Source organism: Ornithorhynchus anatinus, chromosome 9, assembly GCF_004115215.2.
Source record: "Ornithorhynchus anatinus isolate Pmale09 chromosome 9, mOrnAna1.pri.v4, whole genome shotgun sequence".
Taxonomy (NCBI): domain Eukaryota; kingdom Metazoa; phylum Chordata; class Mammalia; order Monotremata; family Ornithorhynchidae; genus Ornithorhynchus; species Ornithorhynchus anatinus.
This window is the reverse complement of record NC_041736.1, coordinates 15914585-15931913: the sequence shown is the minus strand read 5'-3', so window position 1 is coordinate 15931913 and position 17329 is coordinate 15914585. Positions and strand designations below refer to the sequence as shown.

Below are 17329 nucleotides of genomic sequence, written 5' to 3'. Positions count from 1 at the left end.
ACTGTGTCATATCCTCAGAGAGCTTAAGAGACTTTGCTTTACCTGTTAAATTTGATCATTGTTTCCAAAGGTATCCAGCCATCATCAAGCTTGATCTGCTCCTTTAAGAATTTGTCCCTTGGCAGATTAAAGTCACCAAAATAGTACTGCAAAACAATCACCATATATTTTAGATCTGTAAAAATCCACTAATGAAAGATCATTTGGATTACAAGAACCTAAAACATTTTGGCTGGTATAATTTACAAAACTGAAAGGATAACAATTAGGAAGAGATTAATGTGAAACAAGTTCTAGTTTTAAAAAGCCAACCATGAAATAAGTATTTTTCTAACTTTTACATTTATCAGGACCATATCCGCTAAATTGTGCCCTTTGTCCTTTTACTCTGGGAGGATGCTCTACAGAATTTAGAAGTAGCGTGGCTTAGTGGCAAGAGCACAGGCTTGGGAGTCAGAGGATGTGGGTTCTAATTCCGCCTCCACCACTCGTCTGCTGTGTGACTTTGGGCAACCCACTTCACTACTCTGTGCCTCAGTTACCTCATCTGTAAAATGGGGATGAAGACTGTGAGCCCCACGTCAGACAACCTGATTATCTTGTATCTATTAGTAAGCACTTAAATACCATTATTATTATTATTAATTAAAAGCAACCGAGAAACCACTTTCCACTATATTATGGCCTGGTAATATTTTTCCCTTATGAATCATTGCATTTATATAAAAATGATTTAAATCAGCAAACTTCCTCTTCCTTCCCACCACTGCTCACCCTCTCTCAGTCAATATTTATTGAATATTTGAGGAGCCCAAAGTACTGTACTAAGTGCTTGAGTTGAACCTAACGTGAGAAGCAGCTCTTTTTTTTCCTCTTGATTTGCAGCACAGAGAGATGGAGAAAAGGAAGCTAATATCATTCCATCTTCTCCATCGCACTCATTCCCACATTTCTGGCCACTGGAGTGGATGTCAGAGTGTAGGGTCAATTCCACAGGCAAGTAATTCCAGTCCCACCAAAAACATAAGCGTTTAAACATGTCATTCTACATGGCAAATTTATCTGGAATCTCCAAGAACAGACTAGAATTTTAAACTGGATATAATATAATAAGTGAATAATGTACCGGTACCATTGAGAAGCAGCGTGGCTCAGTGGAAAGAGCATGGGCTTTGGAGTCAGAGGTCATGAGTTCAAATCCCGGCTCTGCCACTTGTCAGCTGTGTGACTGTGGGCAAGTCACTTAACTTCTCTGGGCCTCAGTTACCTCATCTGTAAAGTGGGGATTATGACTGTGAGCCCCATGTGGGACAACCTGATTCCCCTGTGTCTCCCCCAGCGCTTAGAACAGTGTTCTGCACATAGTAAGCGCTTAACAAATACCAACATTATTATTACCAACTGTATTTTGTATTATGAGAAGCAGCGTGGCTCAGTGGAAAGAGCCCGGGCTCGGGAGTCAGAGGTCATGGGTTCGAATCCCGGCTCTGCCACTTATCAGCTGTGTGACTGTGGGCAAGTCACTTCACTTCTCTGCACCTCAGTTACCTCATCTGTCAAAGAGGATTAACTGTGAGCCTCAGGTGGGACAACTTGATTACCCTGTATCTACCCCAGCGCTTAGAACAGTGCTCTTCACATAGTAAGCGCTTAAATACCAACATTATTATTATTATTTTGAGCATACCGACTGTATGCTATGCCAGGAAAACATGTAAGTAAAAGACTTGATTCTTCTCCTTAAGAACTAGGAGTACCAAAGACAAATTTACATATAGATAATTGTTGAGTGACAATAGACAGTACATAAAAGACACAAATACATGAGAGGTGAGGAGGCTACTTGAGATGGCCTGATCAGAAGGGGGAATTAATCTAGGTGTTTGTGTTACGGAGCCATCAGAGTGTCGCCACCTTCACAGAATACACAGTCTAATAGCAGAAGACACAAGGAAAAGTCAATGCAAAAAATATACTCAACTGCAGGCATCAATGACCACGATATATATTAAGCACTTGTGCCACACATTGCCTGCTATGCACTGGGGTAGACCCAAGATAATGAGCCCTGCCCCAGGCCCGTTTGGGGTACACAATCTAACAGACAGCAGACAAAGTACCTTGTTCCCATGCTTTGCTCCTGCCACTCCTGATTGTGAGTCTGCAGGGGAGCACAGGGAAGCCTGGACACTATGTCCCTGAGCTCACCAACAGGGAGGAAAATCTCCAGGTCAGAAACTGGTCCCAGAAACCCTACTCTTGTAAAAACCACAACAATCTGGTCCCTCCCTAGAGGGTTACTACAGGATTAATATGCCTGGATCAACTGATGAGAAAAAAAAAAAATGACGGTTAAGAGGCAAGAATAGAAAGGCGAAAACCTGACTTTGCAGGAACATAAGAATAAAAGAGGCTCTAGGGGCTAAAAAGTGAACCACAGACTGAATTTGCAACATTAATGAAATGGAAAAAAAAGGGATCCTGGAATACCTAAATAGTTTGTGTAGGAAACTGCATCCTCTCCTCCCATTATTTGTAGCATTGTGGTCATAAACTTACTGGAATTCTAATGCTCAGTTTAAGGCTCCATATTATAAAAGAACAGGCAAAACGTGAAGAGATTAGTACTTGAGTTCTGTGGAAAATCTCAAATGTCATCTTTTCAGGAAGGTTTGGTTCAGTTCTGCCTGAACCCAGGCAGATTACCTTTTAAGGTCCCTTCCTACTTCATAATTTTAGTTGCCCTATCTTCCAGCCTTCCATCGGTGAGATATTGGTTAATAAAGCAATGTGAAAAAAATCATACCTCAATCTGGTGGCAAATTTTGTTTTCCAGATCCAGCACCTTTGCACTATCACCATTTTCAGCCATTTTTGATACCTATATTTTTTTCCAAAAATAGAAAATTTTGTGATTATCAAATACTCATTCCTTGACCTCAAATTATTGTAAGCTTGTACAGTGCTCTGCACACAGTAAGTGCTCAATATGATGAAATGGAGTCATTTGATCATTCAACCATATTTATTGAGCTTAACAGTATTACTGAACATGGTTCCCAATCTACAAAGGCTCAAAAGACAAGAGGATAACTAAGGTCCTCCTAATATCCACACATTTCACAAGTTTAGTTTTTTCCCCTCCTCCTTACCCTAAGGCTCTCAAATAACATTAGGTATCCCAAAATAAATCCCTAAATTTTGAGTAGCCCCAAAACAGTCAATGTAGATTCTGATCAGTCTCTAATAATCCACCTAATCCACTTCATCTCATCTGACATTATATTAGGGGACAAATACTGAATGACCGATAACCTCAATAACGTATTTATATTACTTTTCTAGGAATGTTCCATTCAATTTAAGAAATGAAATTCTGATGTTATTAAAGCTTTTGCTATTTCCAAGACAGACCTGAAAACAATAATAATAATAATACTGATTGCTAATTGATAATGACTCTTGAAAAGTCAGCCCCTAAACCTTTATCAATCTTACTGAGTGCTTACTGTGTGCAGAACACTGTACTGTTTGGGAGAGTAAAATATCATTTAGTAGACACGTTCCATTAATACAAATTATGAATACGTTCAGAAGTGCTATGGGGCTCAGAGGGGTGAATAAAGGGTGCAAATCCAAGAACAAGAGCGATGCAGAAGGGGCTGGGAGAAGAGGAAATGAAAGTCTAGTCAGAGGTCACTTGGAGATGTGCCTTCAGGAATATCCTCATTACATAATAATAATGGTATTTGTAAGCACTTACTACGTGCAAAGCACTGTTCTAAGTGCTGGGGAGGATACAAGGTGAGCAGGTTGTCCCACGTGGGGGTCAGTCTTAATCCCCATTTTACAGCTGAGGGAACTGAGGCCCAGAGAAGTGAAGTGACTTGCCCAAAGTCACACAGCTAAGTGGCGGAGCCGGGATTTGAACCCATGACTTCCGACTTCCCAGCCCGTGCTCTTTCCCCTGAGCCACGCTGCTTCTCTAAAACACTGTAGTCAGAGCATCAATTGAACCTCATTTAGTGACGTGCCTGATTTACTGTCCCAGGGGGTAAACTTGGGCACGCCAGGTAGGTTAATTGCTGGCTGTCTCAAATAATAATAATTGTAACAAATTCCTAATGGGCAGGATCGTATCCTCCAAATCTGTTGTGTACACTTTTCCAAGTGCTTAGTGTAGTGTTCTGCACACCGTAAGTAGCATTAATGAGAAGCAGCATGGCTCACTGGAAAGAGTATGGGAAGGGAACTCAGAGGTCATGGGTTCAAATCCCAGCTCCGCCACTTGTCGGCTGTGTGACTTTGGGCCAGTCACTTAACTTCTCTGTTCCTCAGTTCCCTCAACTGTAAAATGGGGATGAAGACTGTGAGCCCCACGTGGGACAAGCTGAAGACCCTGTATCCTCCCCAGCGCTCAGAACAGTGCTTTGCACGTAGTAAGCACTTAAATGCCATCATCATTATTATTAATTTAAATGTGGTATTCGTTAAATGCAACGTGCCAAGCACTGTTCTAAACACTGGAGTAGACACAAGGTTATCGGGTCAGTCAGTCCCTATGTCCCACAGTAGGAAGGGGAACAGATGTGGAAATGGACAGCAATAAACTGTGGACACACAGCATGGAAGTGGTGGAGGCAGGATTAGAACTCAGGTTCTCTGGTTTCCCGGCCAATGCTCTTCTTATTAGGCCATGCGGCTTTATCAACAGTTCTTCATCTATAAAGAACTGGACCATAACACACTTGGCAACTGTCCAAAAGTCTAACTGCTTTTTTACTGGTTTTAGCTACCTCATCGAGCCGATTTACAGAAGAAAAGGCTTACTCTTTTAATCACGCGTTCAACTGGTAACTATTATTTCAAGGATTTAGGCGCTAACATTACTGGGAAGCAATATGATCTGCTTCCCAGGATACGGCCTCCTCGAGAGTGAGACTAAAGTTTCTTTTTACTTCGTTTTTGGAACAAATAACATCTTTACAGGTTTAGATGTTTAAGAAAACTGTATCCAGTGTTTTGTGGGTTTTGGAACAAAACATCTTTACGGGTTTACATCTTTAAGAAAACCGTATCCAGAGTCCCAATTTTCCAAACAGTGTATCCCGAGAGTTTCAATCACCCTATTTATCCAGATTGGCCACCCTCAATCGGATACCTGGCAGCACTCCCTGAGTTTTTTATTAACCCTACTCTTCTCCTGTCAAATTATGCTTCGGCTCCTCCGTTTCTCAACCTGATTAGCTTGTGTCTACTCATTCAATCGTATTTATTGAGCGCTTAGGGTGTGCAGAGCACTGTACTAAGCGCCTGGAAAGAGAAATGCAGCAATAAAGAGAGACAATCCCTGCCCACAAGGGTCTTACAGTTTTGGGGGTGGGGAGGAACAGACAGACATCAAAACAAGTTCATTCATTTAGTCAATTGGATTTACTGGGCGCTTACTGTGTGTGGAGCACTGTACTAAGCGCTTGGAAAGTACAATTCGGCACCGGAGAGAGACAATCCCTGCCCAATGGGCTCACTGTCTAAAAGTGGGGAGACAGACAACAAGTAAAAAGGCATCAATACAAAGAAAATTATATATACAAGTGCTGTGGGGCAAGAGGGGAGAGCAAAGGGAGCGAGTCGAGGCGACGCGAAAGAGAGGGAGAGCTGAGGAAAACAGTGCTTGGCACATAGTTAGCGCTTAACAAATGCCATCATTATTAATAATGATGGTGGCACTTGTTAAGTGCTTAGCGTGGCTCAGTGGCAAGAGCCTGAGCTCTGGAGTCAGAGGTCATGGGTTCTAATCCCGGCTCTGCCGCCTGTCAGCTGGGTGACTATGGGCAAGTCACTTCACTTCTCTGGGCCTGTTCCCTCATCTGGCAAATGGGGATGAAGACTGGGACAACCTGATTACCCTGTAAATCTGCCCCGGCGCTTAGAACGGTGCTTTGCACATAGTAAGCACTCAACATATACCATCATTATTATTACAGAGAAGCAGCGGGGCTCAGTGGAAAGAGCCCGGGCTTAGGAGTCAGAGGTCATGGGTTCTAATCCCTGCTCTGCCACTTGTCAGCTGGGTGACCGTGGGCAAATCACTTCGCTTCTCTGGGTCTTGATTCCCTCCTCTGTCAAAGGAGGATGGAGACTGAGTCTCACGTGCGGCAACCTGATGACCCTGTATAATAATAATAATGTTGGTATTTGGTAAGCACTTACTATGTGCAGAGCACTGTTCTAAGCGCTGGGGGGGTACAAGGTGATCAGCTTGTCCCACGTGGGGCTCACAGTCTTTATTCCCATTTTAATAATAATAGTAATAATATTGGTATTTGTTCAGCGCTTACTATGTGCACAGCACTGTTCTAAGCACTGGGGGGATACAAGGTGATCAGGTTGTCCCATAATAATAATAATAATACTGGTATTTGTTAAGTGCTATGTGCAGAGCACTGTTCTAAGCGCTGAGGGGATACAGGGTGATCAGGTTGTCCTATAATAATGTTGGTGTTTGTTAAGCGCTTACTATGTGCAGAGCACTGCTCTAAGCGCTGGGGGGATACAAGGTGATCAGGTTGTCCCATAACAATAATAATAATGTCGCTATTTGTTAAGTGCTATGTGCAGAGCACTGTTCTAAGCGCTGGGGAGGTACAAGGTGATCAGGTTGTCCTATAATAATAATAATAATGTTGGTGTTTAAGTGCTTACTATGTGCAGAGCACTGTTCTAAGCGCTGAGGGGGTACAAGGTGATCAGGTTGTCCCACGTGGGGCGCAGAGTCTTTATTCTCATCTTAATAGTAATAATAATAATGTTGGTGTTTGTTAAGTGCTTACTATGTGCAGAGCACTGCTCTAAGCGCTGGGGGGATACAAGGTGATCATGTTGTCCCATAACAATAATAATAATGTCAGTATTTGTTAAGTGCAGAGCAGAGCACTGTTCTAAGCGCTTGGGAGGTAATAATAATAATAATAATGTTGGTATTTGTTAAGCGCTTACTATATGCAGAGCACTGTTCTAAGCGCTGGGGTAAACACAGGGGAATCAGGTTGTCCCACGTGGGGCTCACAGTGTTAATCCCCATTTTACAGATGAGGGAACTGAGGCACAGAGAAGTTAAGTGACTTGCCCACAGTCACACAGCCAACAAGTGGCAGAGCTGGGATTCGAACTCATGAGCCCTGACTCCAAGGCCCGTGCTCTTTCCACTGCGCCACGCTGCTTCTCAAGGTACAAGGTGATCAGGTTGTGCCATAATAATAATAATGTTGGTATTTGTTAAGCGCTTACTATGCGCAGAGCACCGCTCTAAGCGCTGGGGGGATACAAGGTAATGAGATGGTCCCACGTGGGGCTCCCAGTCTTCATCCCCATTTTCCAGAGGAGGTCACTGAGGCCCAGAGAAGTGAAGAAATAACAACAACAATGTTGGCACTTGTTAAGCGCTTACTATGCGCAGAGCACCGCTCTAAGCGCTGGGGGGATACAAGGTAATGAGATGGTCCCACGTGGGGCTCCCAGTCTTCATCCCCATTTTCCAGAGGAGGTCACTGAGGCCCAGAGAAGTGAAGAAATAACAACAACAATGTTGGCACTTGTTAAGCGCTTATTATGTGCACAGCACCGTTCTAAGCGCTGGGGGAGACCCAGGGTCCTCAGGTTGTCCCACGTGAGGCTCCCAGTCTTCCTCCCCATTTGACAGAGGAGGGCACTGAGGCCCAGACAAGTGAAGTGACTCGCCCACCGTCCCACAGCTGACCAGGGGCCGAGGCGGGATTGGAACCCATGACCTCCGGCCAGTGAGCCCCGCTGCTTCTCCTACCAAGGGCCGCCGAGGGCCGCGCGCCGCCGCAGCCCGGCCACGTGCGAGGGCGCGGGGACCCTTTTCCCGCCGAGGACCCGGATGAGGCCCGCGCGCCCCCCCCCACCCCCCCCCGCCGAGGACCCGGATGAAGCCCGCGCGCCCCCTCGCCCCCACATGCGGCCCGCGCGACGCCCCCAGGCCGAAGACCCGGATGAAGCCCGCGCGCCCCCGCTCCTCTCCCCCAGCCCCCGGATGCGGCCCCCACCTCGAGCCCGCCGCGGACGCCGCCTCACCGGATCCGGGCCCGCGTGGCTCCCGCTCCCCAACGCCGTCGCCGCCGCGTCACCGAGGCCCGCACCAGCCCCGCCGCCCCCGCCTTCGCCGCCTTTTAAAGGTCGGAGCGAGGCCCGGCCTGCCCCCTCCACGCCCCCGTCTGTCCCAGCAGCCTCCGCGCCCGGGCGGGGGGCGGGGAAGGGGGGAGTGGCCCCGCCGCCTGCGGTCACGTGGGGCGCTGTCGTCGCGCGCCGGCCCCCCGCGCATGCGCGCCCGCCGAGGGACCAGTTATTGGCCTGCGAAACCCCCTTCTTTTTTCATAATAATAATAATAATAATAACAATGCTATCGGTTAAGCGCTTACTATGGGCCAAACACTGCTCTAACTGCTGGAGGGGATCATGGGTTCACATTTTGTCTTGTTGTCTGTCTCCCCCCTTTTATTCATTTATTCAATAGTATTTATTGAGCGCTTTTCTGGGTGCAGAGCACTGTACTAAGCGCTTGCCATAGAATAGTGTTTACGGAGCGCTTACTAGGTGCAGAGCACTGTACTAAGCGCTTGGAATGGAACAGTTTATGGAGCGCTTACTAGGTGCAGAGCACTGTACTAAGCGCTTGCCATGGAACAGCATTTATGGAGCGCTTCCTAGGTGCAGAGCACTGTGCTAAGCGCTTGCCATGGAATAGTAATAATAATGTTGGTATTTGTTAAGCGCTTACTATGTGCCGAGCACTGTTCTAAGCGCTGGGGTAGACAATAGTATTTATGGAGCGCTTACTAGGTGCAGAGCACTGTACTAAGCGCTTGGAATGGAATAGTATTTATGGAGCGCTTACTTGGTGCAGAGCACTGTACTAAGCGCTTGCCATGGAATAGTATTTACTGAGCGCTTACTAGGTGCAGATGACTGTACTAAGCGCTTGCCATGGAATAGTGTTTATGGAGCGCTTCCTAGGTGCAGAGCACTGTGCTAAGCGCTTGCCATGGAATAGTGTTTATGGAGCGCTTACTAGGTGCAGAGCACTGTGCTCAGCGCTTGCCATGGAATAGTGTTTATGGAGCGCTTACTAGGTGCAGAGCACTGTACTAAGCGCTTGCAATGGACAATTCGGCAACAGATAGAGGCAATCCCTGCCCCTTGACGGGCTTACAGTCTAATCGGGGAAATTTTAATAATAATAATGTTGGTATTTGTTAAGTGCTTACTGTGTGCCGAGCACTGTTCAAAGCGCTGGGGGAGATACAGAGTCAGGTTGTCCCACGTGAGGCTCACAGTTAATCCCCATTTTACAGATAAGGTAACTTGAGGCACAGAGAAATTGCCCACAGTCATACAGCTGACAAGTGGCAGAGCCGGGATTCGAACTCATGCTTTCTGACTCCCAAGCCCAGGCTCTTTCCATTGAGCCACGCTGCTTCTTTTAGACCGTGAGCCCGTTGTTGGACAGGGATGGTCTCTATCTGGTGCCCAATTGTCCATTCCAAGCGCTTAGTACAGTGCTCTGCACCTACTAAGCGCTCAATAAATACGATTGAATGAATGAATAATTGTTTTCTTTTGTTGTGTGTCTCCCCTGCTCTTAGACTGTGAGCCCGTTGTTGGGCAGGGATGATCTCTATCTGTTGCCCAATTAGACACTCCAAGCGCTTAGGACAGTGCTCTGCACATAGTAAGCGCTCAATAAATATGATTGAATGATGAATAATTGTTTTGTTGTCTGTCTCCTCCTGTTTAGACTGTGAGCCCGTTGTTGGGCAGGAATGGTCTCTATCTGATGCCCAATTAGACACTCCAAGCGCTTAGGACAGTGCTCAGCACATAGTAAGCGCTCAATAAATAAGATTGAATGAATAATTGTTTTCTTTTGTTGTCTGTCTCCCCCCTTCTAGACTGCAAGTCCGTTGTGGGTCAGGGATGGTCTCTCTCTGTTGCCGAATTGGACATTCCAAGCGCTTAGGACAGTGCTCTGCACATAGTAAGCCCTCAATAAATACGATTGAATGAATGCTTGGTACATAAACGTGTTTGATAAATACTGCATTCTTAATATTATTATCCCAAATAACCATGCTTGATTATAAAGTTCAGAGATCTGTTCAGTGAGTGGGAGAATGCAGTTAAAGTGGGTGAGCCTCCAGTTATCACAAAAACGTTGGTTTTCCTGGTAAAGTCGGATATATTCAGTTAATTTTCACCTTTCAAAAATTCATTCTTGATTTGCTTGGCTAATACGCTAATGGCGTACTGGGAAGCAATATGGCATAGTGGATAGAGCCGGGCCTGGGAGTCTGAAGGACCTGAGTTCTAATCCCGGCTCTGTCACTTGTCTGCTCTGTAACCTTGGGCAAATCACTTAACTTCTCTGGGTCTCAGTTACTGCATCTGTAAAATGGGGATTAAGATTGTGAGGGCAATGTGGGGCGGGGTCTCTGTCCAACTGATTATCTTGTATCTGCCCCGCGCTTAGTACAGTGCCTGGCACAGACTAAGAATTTAATAAATACCTTTAAAAAAAAAAGGAGAGGTTGATCACCTGTGTGCGCCTATAGCTCTTAACATATTCCCATCTCCTTACAAATGGGAACACATTCCCAAATAATGATGATGTAAGTTTTCTGTTTGCATCAAGAGAGAAAACAGGTTCTCCCATCTTTTTAAAGATCACATCTTAAAAGTGGACAGTGTTCTCAGTGGGCCTCCCAGCAAACCAGCTGCAGAATAAGCAATCACCGCAAGGTTGTGCATCGCGTCTGCATTTGTATGGGACAGATAATTTGGAGAAACTCTTCAGGGCCTCCGGAAACAGAAAGCAGCCACTGATTATTAATGCACTAAGAAACACTTAGCATTAATCCCTTTTTCACAATAGTTACTAGCACATCATTGGTAGCTAGCTCGATTTTTTCCTTCTACCAGAGCAGAGCCGGCCTGTGAAATCAGTTTGTACTTTCCTGGGTCCCTCCCCCTTCCCCACTTCACCTCCCCTCAGCTAAGCCCCCTTTTCCCTCTGCTCCTCTTCCCTCTCCCTTCCCCTCCCCTCAGCACTGTGCTCATTTGCACATATTTTTATTATCCTGTTTATTTTGTAAATGAGGTGTACATCCCCTTGATCCTATTTATCATGATTATGTTGTCTTGCTTTTGTCCGTCTCCCCCGATTCGACTAAGAGCTTGTCACTGGGCAGGGATTGTTTCTGTTGCTGAATTGTACATTCCAAGCGCTTAGGACAGTGCTCTGCACATAGTAAGCACTCAATAAATGCTATTAAATAAATGAATGAATTTAAACCTGGCCAACTCAAGCCCTGCCTGGCTGGAGAGCATACAGGCCACAGTCTCCAAGCCCCTCCGTGGCTGGGATACGGCCCAACCTGGGGGCATCAATGGGAGGGAAGAGGGAATCTAGCCTGGTCTGCTGGTTTTCAACTTGGGGATCTCTGTGGACTTCATCGCCACCCGGTCACCCCAGCCACATGTGTCTCCATCCCAGCCGCCAGCTCTCCCAGATGTCCCGAACTAGGAAACAGGCTGTTTAAAGGTCCCCCAGGAATCCCTACAGACAAGTCCCTTGTAATCAATTACAGGTCCTGGAGTACTTGGAAAACCATGTGCAAAAGTGTGTGGGTGGGTGTGAAGGGGAGCAGGCGCATACACTATGCACTCTTGAGATGCAACAAATCAGCCCTGAATGTTATGTTGCCACCAAGCCCTAGCCCTGCCCCGCAACACTCGGAATTATGTGTTACCAGAGCCGTGCCCTAAGCATAGGGTGCACAGCGTCTGTACACTATGAGGAGGAGGAGAAGGAAGGGGCAGGAAAGACGAGGGGTGGAGGAGGGCCAGGAGGCAGGAGGGAATTCTTCTTTAGCCACTCTCCCCTGGGCAAATTCACAGATGACAGCCTTTGTGGATTTTCCTATACAGGCAGGGTCAAAAGCAATACAATAAAACAGAAAAAATATTTTGCCAGTATAGGATACCGTTTTGGATGTCTCGAATACTTTCACATTTACAGGATATTCTCATCATTCAATCATCCCAACAGCCCATGAGGTAGAAGAGAGAGGTATTAGTATCCTCATTTTATTGATGGGAAAACTGAAGCAATAAATACAAGGAAAGGTTAACAAGGAAAGGATAACATGCATGAATGAAAGAAAAACTGAACAGAGGTTTTAATGCAGTCCAAAAATTTCTAGGTTAATCCTCAAAAAACCTTTATGAAAGTAAAAAGTGTTTTTTTTTCCATTTATTTTGCCTTATAGCTAAATTGATCCCTGAGATGAACTGTCTGTAATAGGTGGGATCACATGTCCCATTGCAATTTTAATTTACATCCAGTAGTACTAACACTTAAGGAAAGAAGGAATATTCATTTGAGAAACTACTGACCACTTTCAACCGTATAAATACTGAAAACTGCCAGGCTAAACTCAAGATTTCACAGTATTTTACAAAGCTATAAATTTATAGTGGTCACACCACTATCCTGAATGATATCCATCAGGCCCAGGCAGGTTGTTTTATCCGCGGAGTCACTGCTGGTGAGAGAAACCAGGGTTGAAAGTTAAAAATTCCTTTTCCCTGAATGGCAAGTGGGCACTGTAGGGCTGTAACGGGGGTGTGGGGTGTGTAGCGTCGGGTTGTGGAGTTGTAGGGTGTGGGATGGGAGATGTGAGGTGAGGCATTTTTGCACTGGGCAGGGCGAAGGAGGATTGACACCTGCAGCCAGTGCTTGACCCCTCGGCTAGGGAAGCAGGCCTTTCCTCACTCATTTCTGGTGTCCTGTTTGCGTCACAAGGGAGAGAAAGTTGTTTCACTGACCACACGCCATATAGTAACTGTAGCTCATCCTCTTCCTTGCTCCCTTCTCTCACCCACACTTCCTCCCTCTCTCCTATCTACCCCGCCTCGCCACCTCCCTCCCACCCTCCCTACTCCCATACGCAGCTTGGAATAACAGGGCCAACCCAGTGTCCGGGACTCCCCGTCTCCCTCCCCAGTTCTCCCGGACTGTGCACTAAAGCAGTGATTTCCCCACTGGGAAAATGGCATTTGATGGTGGTGGAGGAGGGAGGGGAGAGTATGGAGGGCAAGGCATTTGGGCCGGACCCATGCCACAAGGAAAGAAAACGTAAAAGTGCCCGTTCTGTCTTCCAGGTACAGCCGCACCTGCCTGTACAATGGGCCACTGGTTCTGGCTAACTTTCACCACTGCAGGCAACCGTGATCAAAATCTTAGTGGTATTCATGCTGCAATCCCCGTTAGACATTATACACACACACACACCCGTGTGAACGCATAGGACTGGGAAGATTACCCACTATTTCCCATTTATTAAGTTCAGGGTTATACTTCTCGATGCTCTGGAGATAGGTTCCTTTTGAGTAGGAATATCCTCCGGTTACATAAATGCAGCCATTCATGACCACTGCACCGCATTCCATCCTCCTTTCCATCATGGGAGCGATCTCTCGCCACACATTTTGTTCTGGGTCATAGTATTCTGTGATTGTGGTTTGTCCACCAACGAGGTATAGCTGATTTTCTAATGGGATGGAACACAGCCCGTATTCTTTAAAAAGGAAAGAAATAATTTCATTAGCGTGACAAAGCGGGATGATTAGTCATGGCAAACAATTAATAATGTTTTTAATTAACACAGAATTACATATGAAATCTGAGGAGGGGAATCACTGCTGTAACATGTCTCTGAACGTGCAGTTCTCGACAGAGGCCGGGGCATGGACTTAATGACATCGTTTGATGACAGCCGTTGGGAATCTTAGAGTTCTTAGAACTCCAACATAAAACAAGAGGTGCCAGTAAGTCCACCCCATGTTCTTTTCTAAAGCAATAATACTTATTCATATATATGTATATTTAGATATACATTCATACATTTCAAACACAAGAGAGAGTCTTCTATTCAAGTAGGGGAATGAAAGAGAAACAAAGCACTGTTTTCATTAATCTATATGAATATTTTGAAATAGTATTTTTCACAGAAAATTAAAGTAAATCAAAAGGTTTGTGGAGATTTTTTGCTATTTACTTTTATATCTTACATAGATGAAGGGAAATATATCAGTGTCTTAATACCCAATTAAATTTTTTAATTAACTAGCCAAAAAAAAAGACAGGGACACACATTTCCTTTTAAAAAACAATCCCCAAGAAAAATGAAAGGAAAATCATGATGAAATAATTAGATTCAAGAATAAGATGTGATTAAGATTTTTTTAAAAATCAGCTCGCCTCCCCTATATCTAAAAACCGGATGAAGTGTAAGAACTTGTTCCTACCACATCCTTTTCTTCTCTTTAGGATAATTATCTTACCATTTACACAGATGTCTAAATATTCATGCTTTTGTAAAATGCCTTTCCTTTCCAGGTACTTTATAAATTTTAAATAATCAAATAATAATTTTCACAATTCTTTTTGTCATCCCCAAACCTCGATTAGTTATCACATTATTTATTCTAGTCTAGATCACTGTGCACCTTTGATGCTTTTTCCCACCAGCTATCAATTGATTGGGGGAAATCAATCAATCAATAAGTGGTATTTATTGAGTGCTCACTGTGTGCAGAGTGCTGTACACTAAGCACTTGGGAAAAATTCAGTAGAATTGATAGACGTGATCCCTGCCCTCTAGGAATTTAGGACCTAATGGATCAGCTATGAGGAACTTGACTTCAGGAGTTCTCCTTCCCCAGCCCTAAAAGATATAGCTGGTTTCCAGCAATCTCCTGGGAGAGGATCTTCCTAAACAGTTAAAGGAGTAATGCACTCTGGCTATTTTTCTGAATTGAAAGGCGCGTTTAGTGGTTTGGTATGGTAGGGAGCCATGTCAGCCTTCACCTCCTCTCTGATGCCAGCACCATTCCTATGCAGATTGTTTTCTTAAAAGTAAAACTTTTTTTGACATGATACTCCTGACCAAAAGCAAAACGTTGAATCTCCATTTTCACAGATGAGAAAACTGAGACACAAAAAAATTGTGACTTGCCTAAAGTTACACAATAGACAAGTGGGAGAACTGAGGTTAGAACCCAGGCCTTCTGTCTCCCAGGCCCATGCTTTTTCCACTAGGCCATGCTAATCAATGCTAATTTTACATGGCAGAATTGGACACATGGGCCTGCAATGGAGACTCTGGTGAGGAAAGTATGAAGAGTAATACACAGAGATGCTGTCATGAGGATGGAGAAGCAGCATGGCTCAGTGGAAAGAGCATGGGCTTTGGAGTCAGAGGTCATGAGTTTGAATCCCAGCTCTGCCACTTGTCAGCTGTGTGACTGTGGGCAAGTCACTTAACTTCTTTGTGCCTCAGTTCCCTCATCTGTAAAATGGGGATGAAGACTGTGAGCCCCACGTGGCACAACCTGATTCCCGTGTCTACCCCAGCGCTTAGAACAGTGCTCTGCACATAGTAAGCGCTTAACAAATACCAACATTATTATTATTATGTGCTTTTGTCATTGCTTCTAAGAAGGAAGCAGAAAGGCCTGAAAAAATACCTCTCTTGCCTAACAAGATAAGACCATCATGCAAACCGTTTATAGTCTCACTTGATCCACGTGGCGTGTACCAGGAAGATATGCATGGGAAAATAGTTTCGCCCCCTAAAAACAATACTGCTGCAAATATCACTTACGGTTAGGTTGAGCAAAATCTCTTAAGGCAAAACCAAGAGGAAAAAGCCTATGCTAATAAAACAAATCAAAGAGTAAAAATAAAGAAGCTTTAAATTTACCCTTAACCATTTCAACATAGAAATGTGTATGTGTTAGAAAGCCTATTGTAATTTTATACATCTAAACCTCTAACTACCTGAGCAGTCAGGCGTAGTCAAAGCCTATGTTAGTTAAGACAGTATTTCCTATTTACCTGGATGTGGACTAGAAGTGACGAGACTCCATTCGTCGATGTCAGAGTTGTAGGTCTGGACCTTGTCATAGGTACAGCTTCCCCTGTAACCACAGTGGCCTCCGATGACATAAATCACTTCATTTAAGACACAGGCAGTTGCATTTCCCACACCTGGGTGTTAAATAAAATCACATCTTAAAATTAATCATAAATCAGTGCATTACAATTTAGTTAATGATACAGATACCCTGAAAAAAAGTCAACATTTTCAGGAACAGAAATCAACCTATTGACAAGATGTGTAAGCCTGAACTTCTCAGAAGCAAGTTGCTCTTTCCACTGCAGGAGTTATCTGAACTAAATCTCCAAGCCTTTTGTGGTTTAGAATGTGCCCACTAATTCTGTTGCATTGTACTCTCCCGAGTACAAAGTAAGAGCTCAATAAATAGCACTGACTCATTCCTGATTTAGATGGTTCTAGTTTCATATCTGTATTTCAGTGCTTCTGTCTGCAGTACTGAACTTTCAGACCACAGAAATGGTTTGGCGATGAATAGTCTTCAGCACATATCTTCAGGCAATAAAGAAATACACAATTGACTAAATCCTCCTGTATAGGACAGAGTCTTTTTTCCTTAAAAAAGGGAGAAATAAAGACACTGAGAATCCATTAGGGTTTTCCAAAGTCCATCTTTAGTCAAACGTTGTCAGCACTGAGGGAGACACCTTCTGACCAAAAGAAGGAAACTCGAGGATAGGCATTATGCTGCTTATACACTGGGATCTTCTCGAGGGACAAGGTCTGTGTCTAATTCCCACTTGGGCATTCTTGCTCAGCACTTAGTACAGTGCTCTTCATATAGTAAGTGCTTAACTAATACTATTACTACAAGCTTAATTGCTAAAAAGAAGGGATAGGGTTAGGGTCCAAATTAGGGAAAGGCAGAGGGCTAGGGTAAAGGAGAGAGCTCAGTTAAGGTTAGGGAATACATTATATCACTCAGTAGTGTTTCTTGAGCACTTATTCGATGAAGAGCACTGTGCTAAGGTGCCTGGGAGAGTTCAACAGTAAATGTCAGTGATTGTTTTTAACAGTGAACAGACAATGTACAAGCAGTGTAATGCCTTTCCAGTTCGTTTACCTGTAGGCATTTGTTTTTCAATGATTTGTTAAATAGCTGACAACCTCCTTGTTAAATGCGCGTTGTGGAATCAAATTAGATCTAGGCCAAGACTTTGATGAAGGGACAAACAGGCAATGGAGGGCACATTTCCAAGTTCTACCTCCTTCCATACCTCCCACCCCCCAACCCAATTTGTGCCCTTTTATCTAAGGGTCCACAACGAGGTGTGTGGCCAAGGATTAC

At 44.5% G+C, this 17329-nt stretch overlaps 3 protein-coding genes across 10 annotated transcripts in view; 1 reads left to right on the top strand and 2 right to left on the bottom strand.

The window, feature by feature from the left end:
* SSB (small RNA binding exonuclease protection factor La) overlaps positions 1 to 8181 on the bottom strand; it is a 12517-nt gene extending 4336 nt beyond the window's left edge. The window contains exons 1-3 of one of the 2 annotated variants that reach the window (XM_001514725.6): positions 8098 to 8181; positions 2807 to 2881; positions 43 to 146 (exon numbers count right to left, since the gene is read on the bottom strand). In XM_001514725.6, coding sequence (XP_001514775.1) covers positions 43 to 146; positions 2807 to 2872 — 170 coding nt within the window. In that variant the 5' untranslated portion in view covers positions 2873 to 2881; positions 8098 to 8181. Of the gene's footprint in view, positions 1 to 42; positions 147 to 2806; positions 2882 to 5448; positions 5475 to 8097 lie in introns of those variants that run through there. The other variant, XM_029071929.2, reaches the window with a different exon arrangement.
* LOC114814280 (atherin-like) lies at positions 7904 to 13313 on the top strand. The gene is made up of 2 exons (XM_029072252.1): positions 7904 to 8364; positions 13244 to 13313. The coding sequence occupies exons 1-2, from the start codon at positions 7904 to 7906 to the stop codon at positions 13311 to 13313; spliced, it is 531 nt and encodes a 176-aa protein (XP_028928085.1).
* LOC100077491 (kelch-like protein 23) overlaps positions 12133 to 17329 on the bottom strand; it is a 24943-nt gene continuing 19746 nt past the window's right edge. For all 7 annotated transcript variants that reach the window (XM_007671207.4, XM_007671206.4, XM_007671202.4 and 4 more), the window contains exons 5-6: positions 15981 to 16133; positions 12133 to 13659 (exon numbers count right to left, since the gene is read on the bottom strand). In XM_007671207.4, the coding sequence (XP_007669397.2) occupies positions 13349 to 13659; positions 15981 to 16133 (464 nt within the window). In that variant the 3' untranslated portion in view covers positions 12133 to 13348. The remainder of the gene's footprint in view (positions 13660 to 15980; positions 16134 to 17329) is intronic.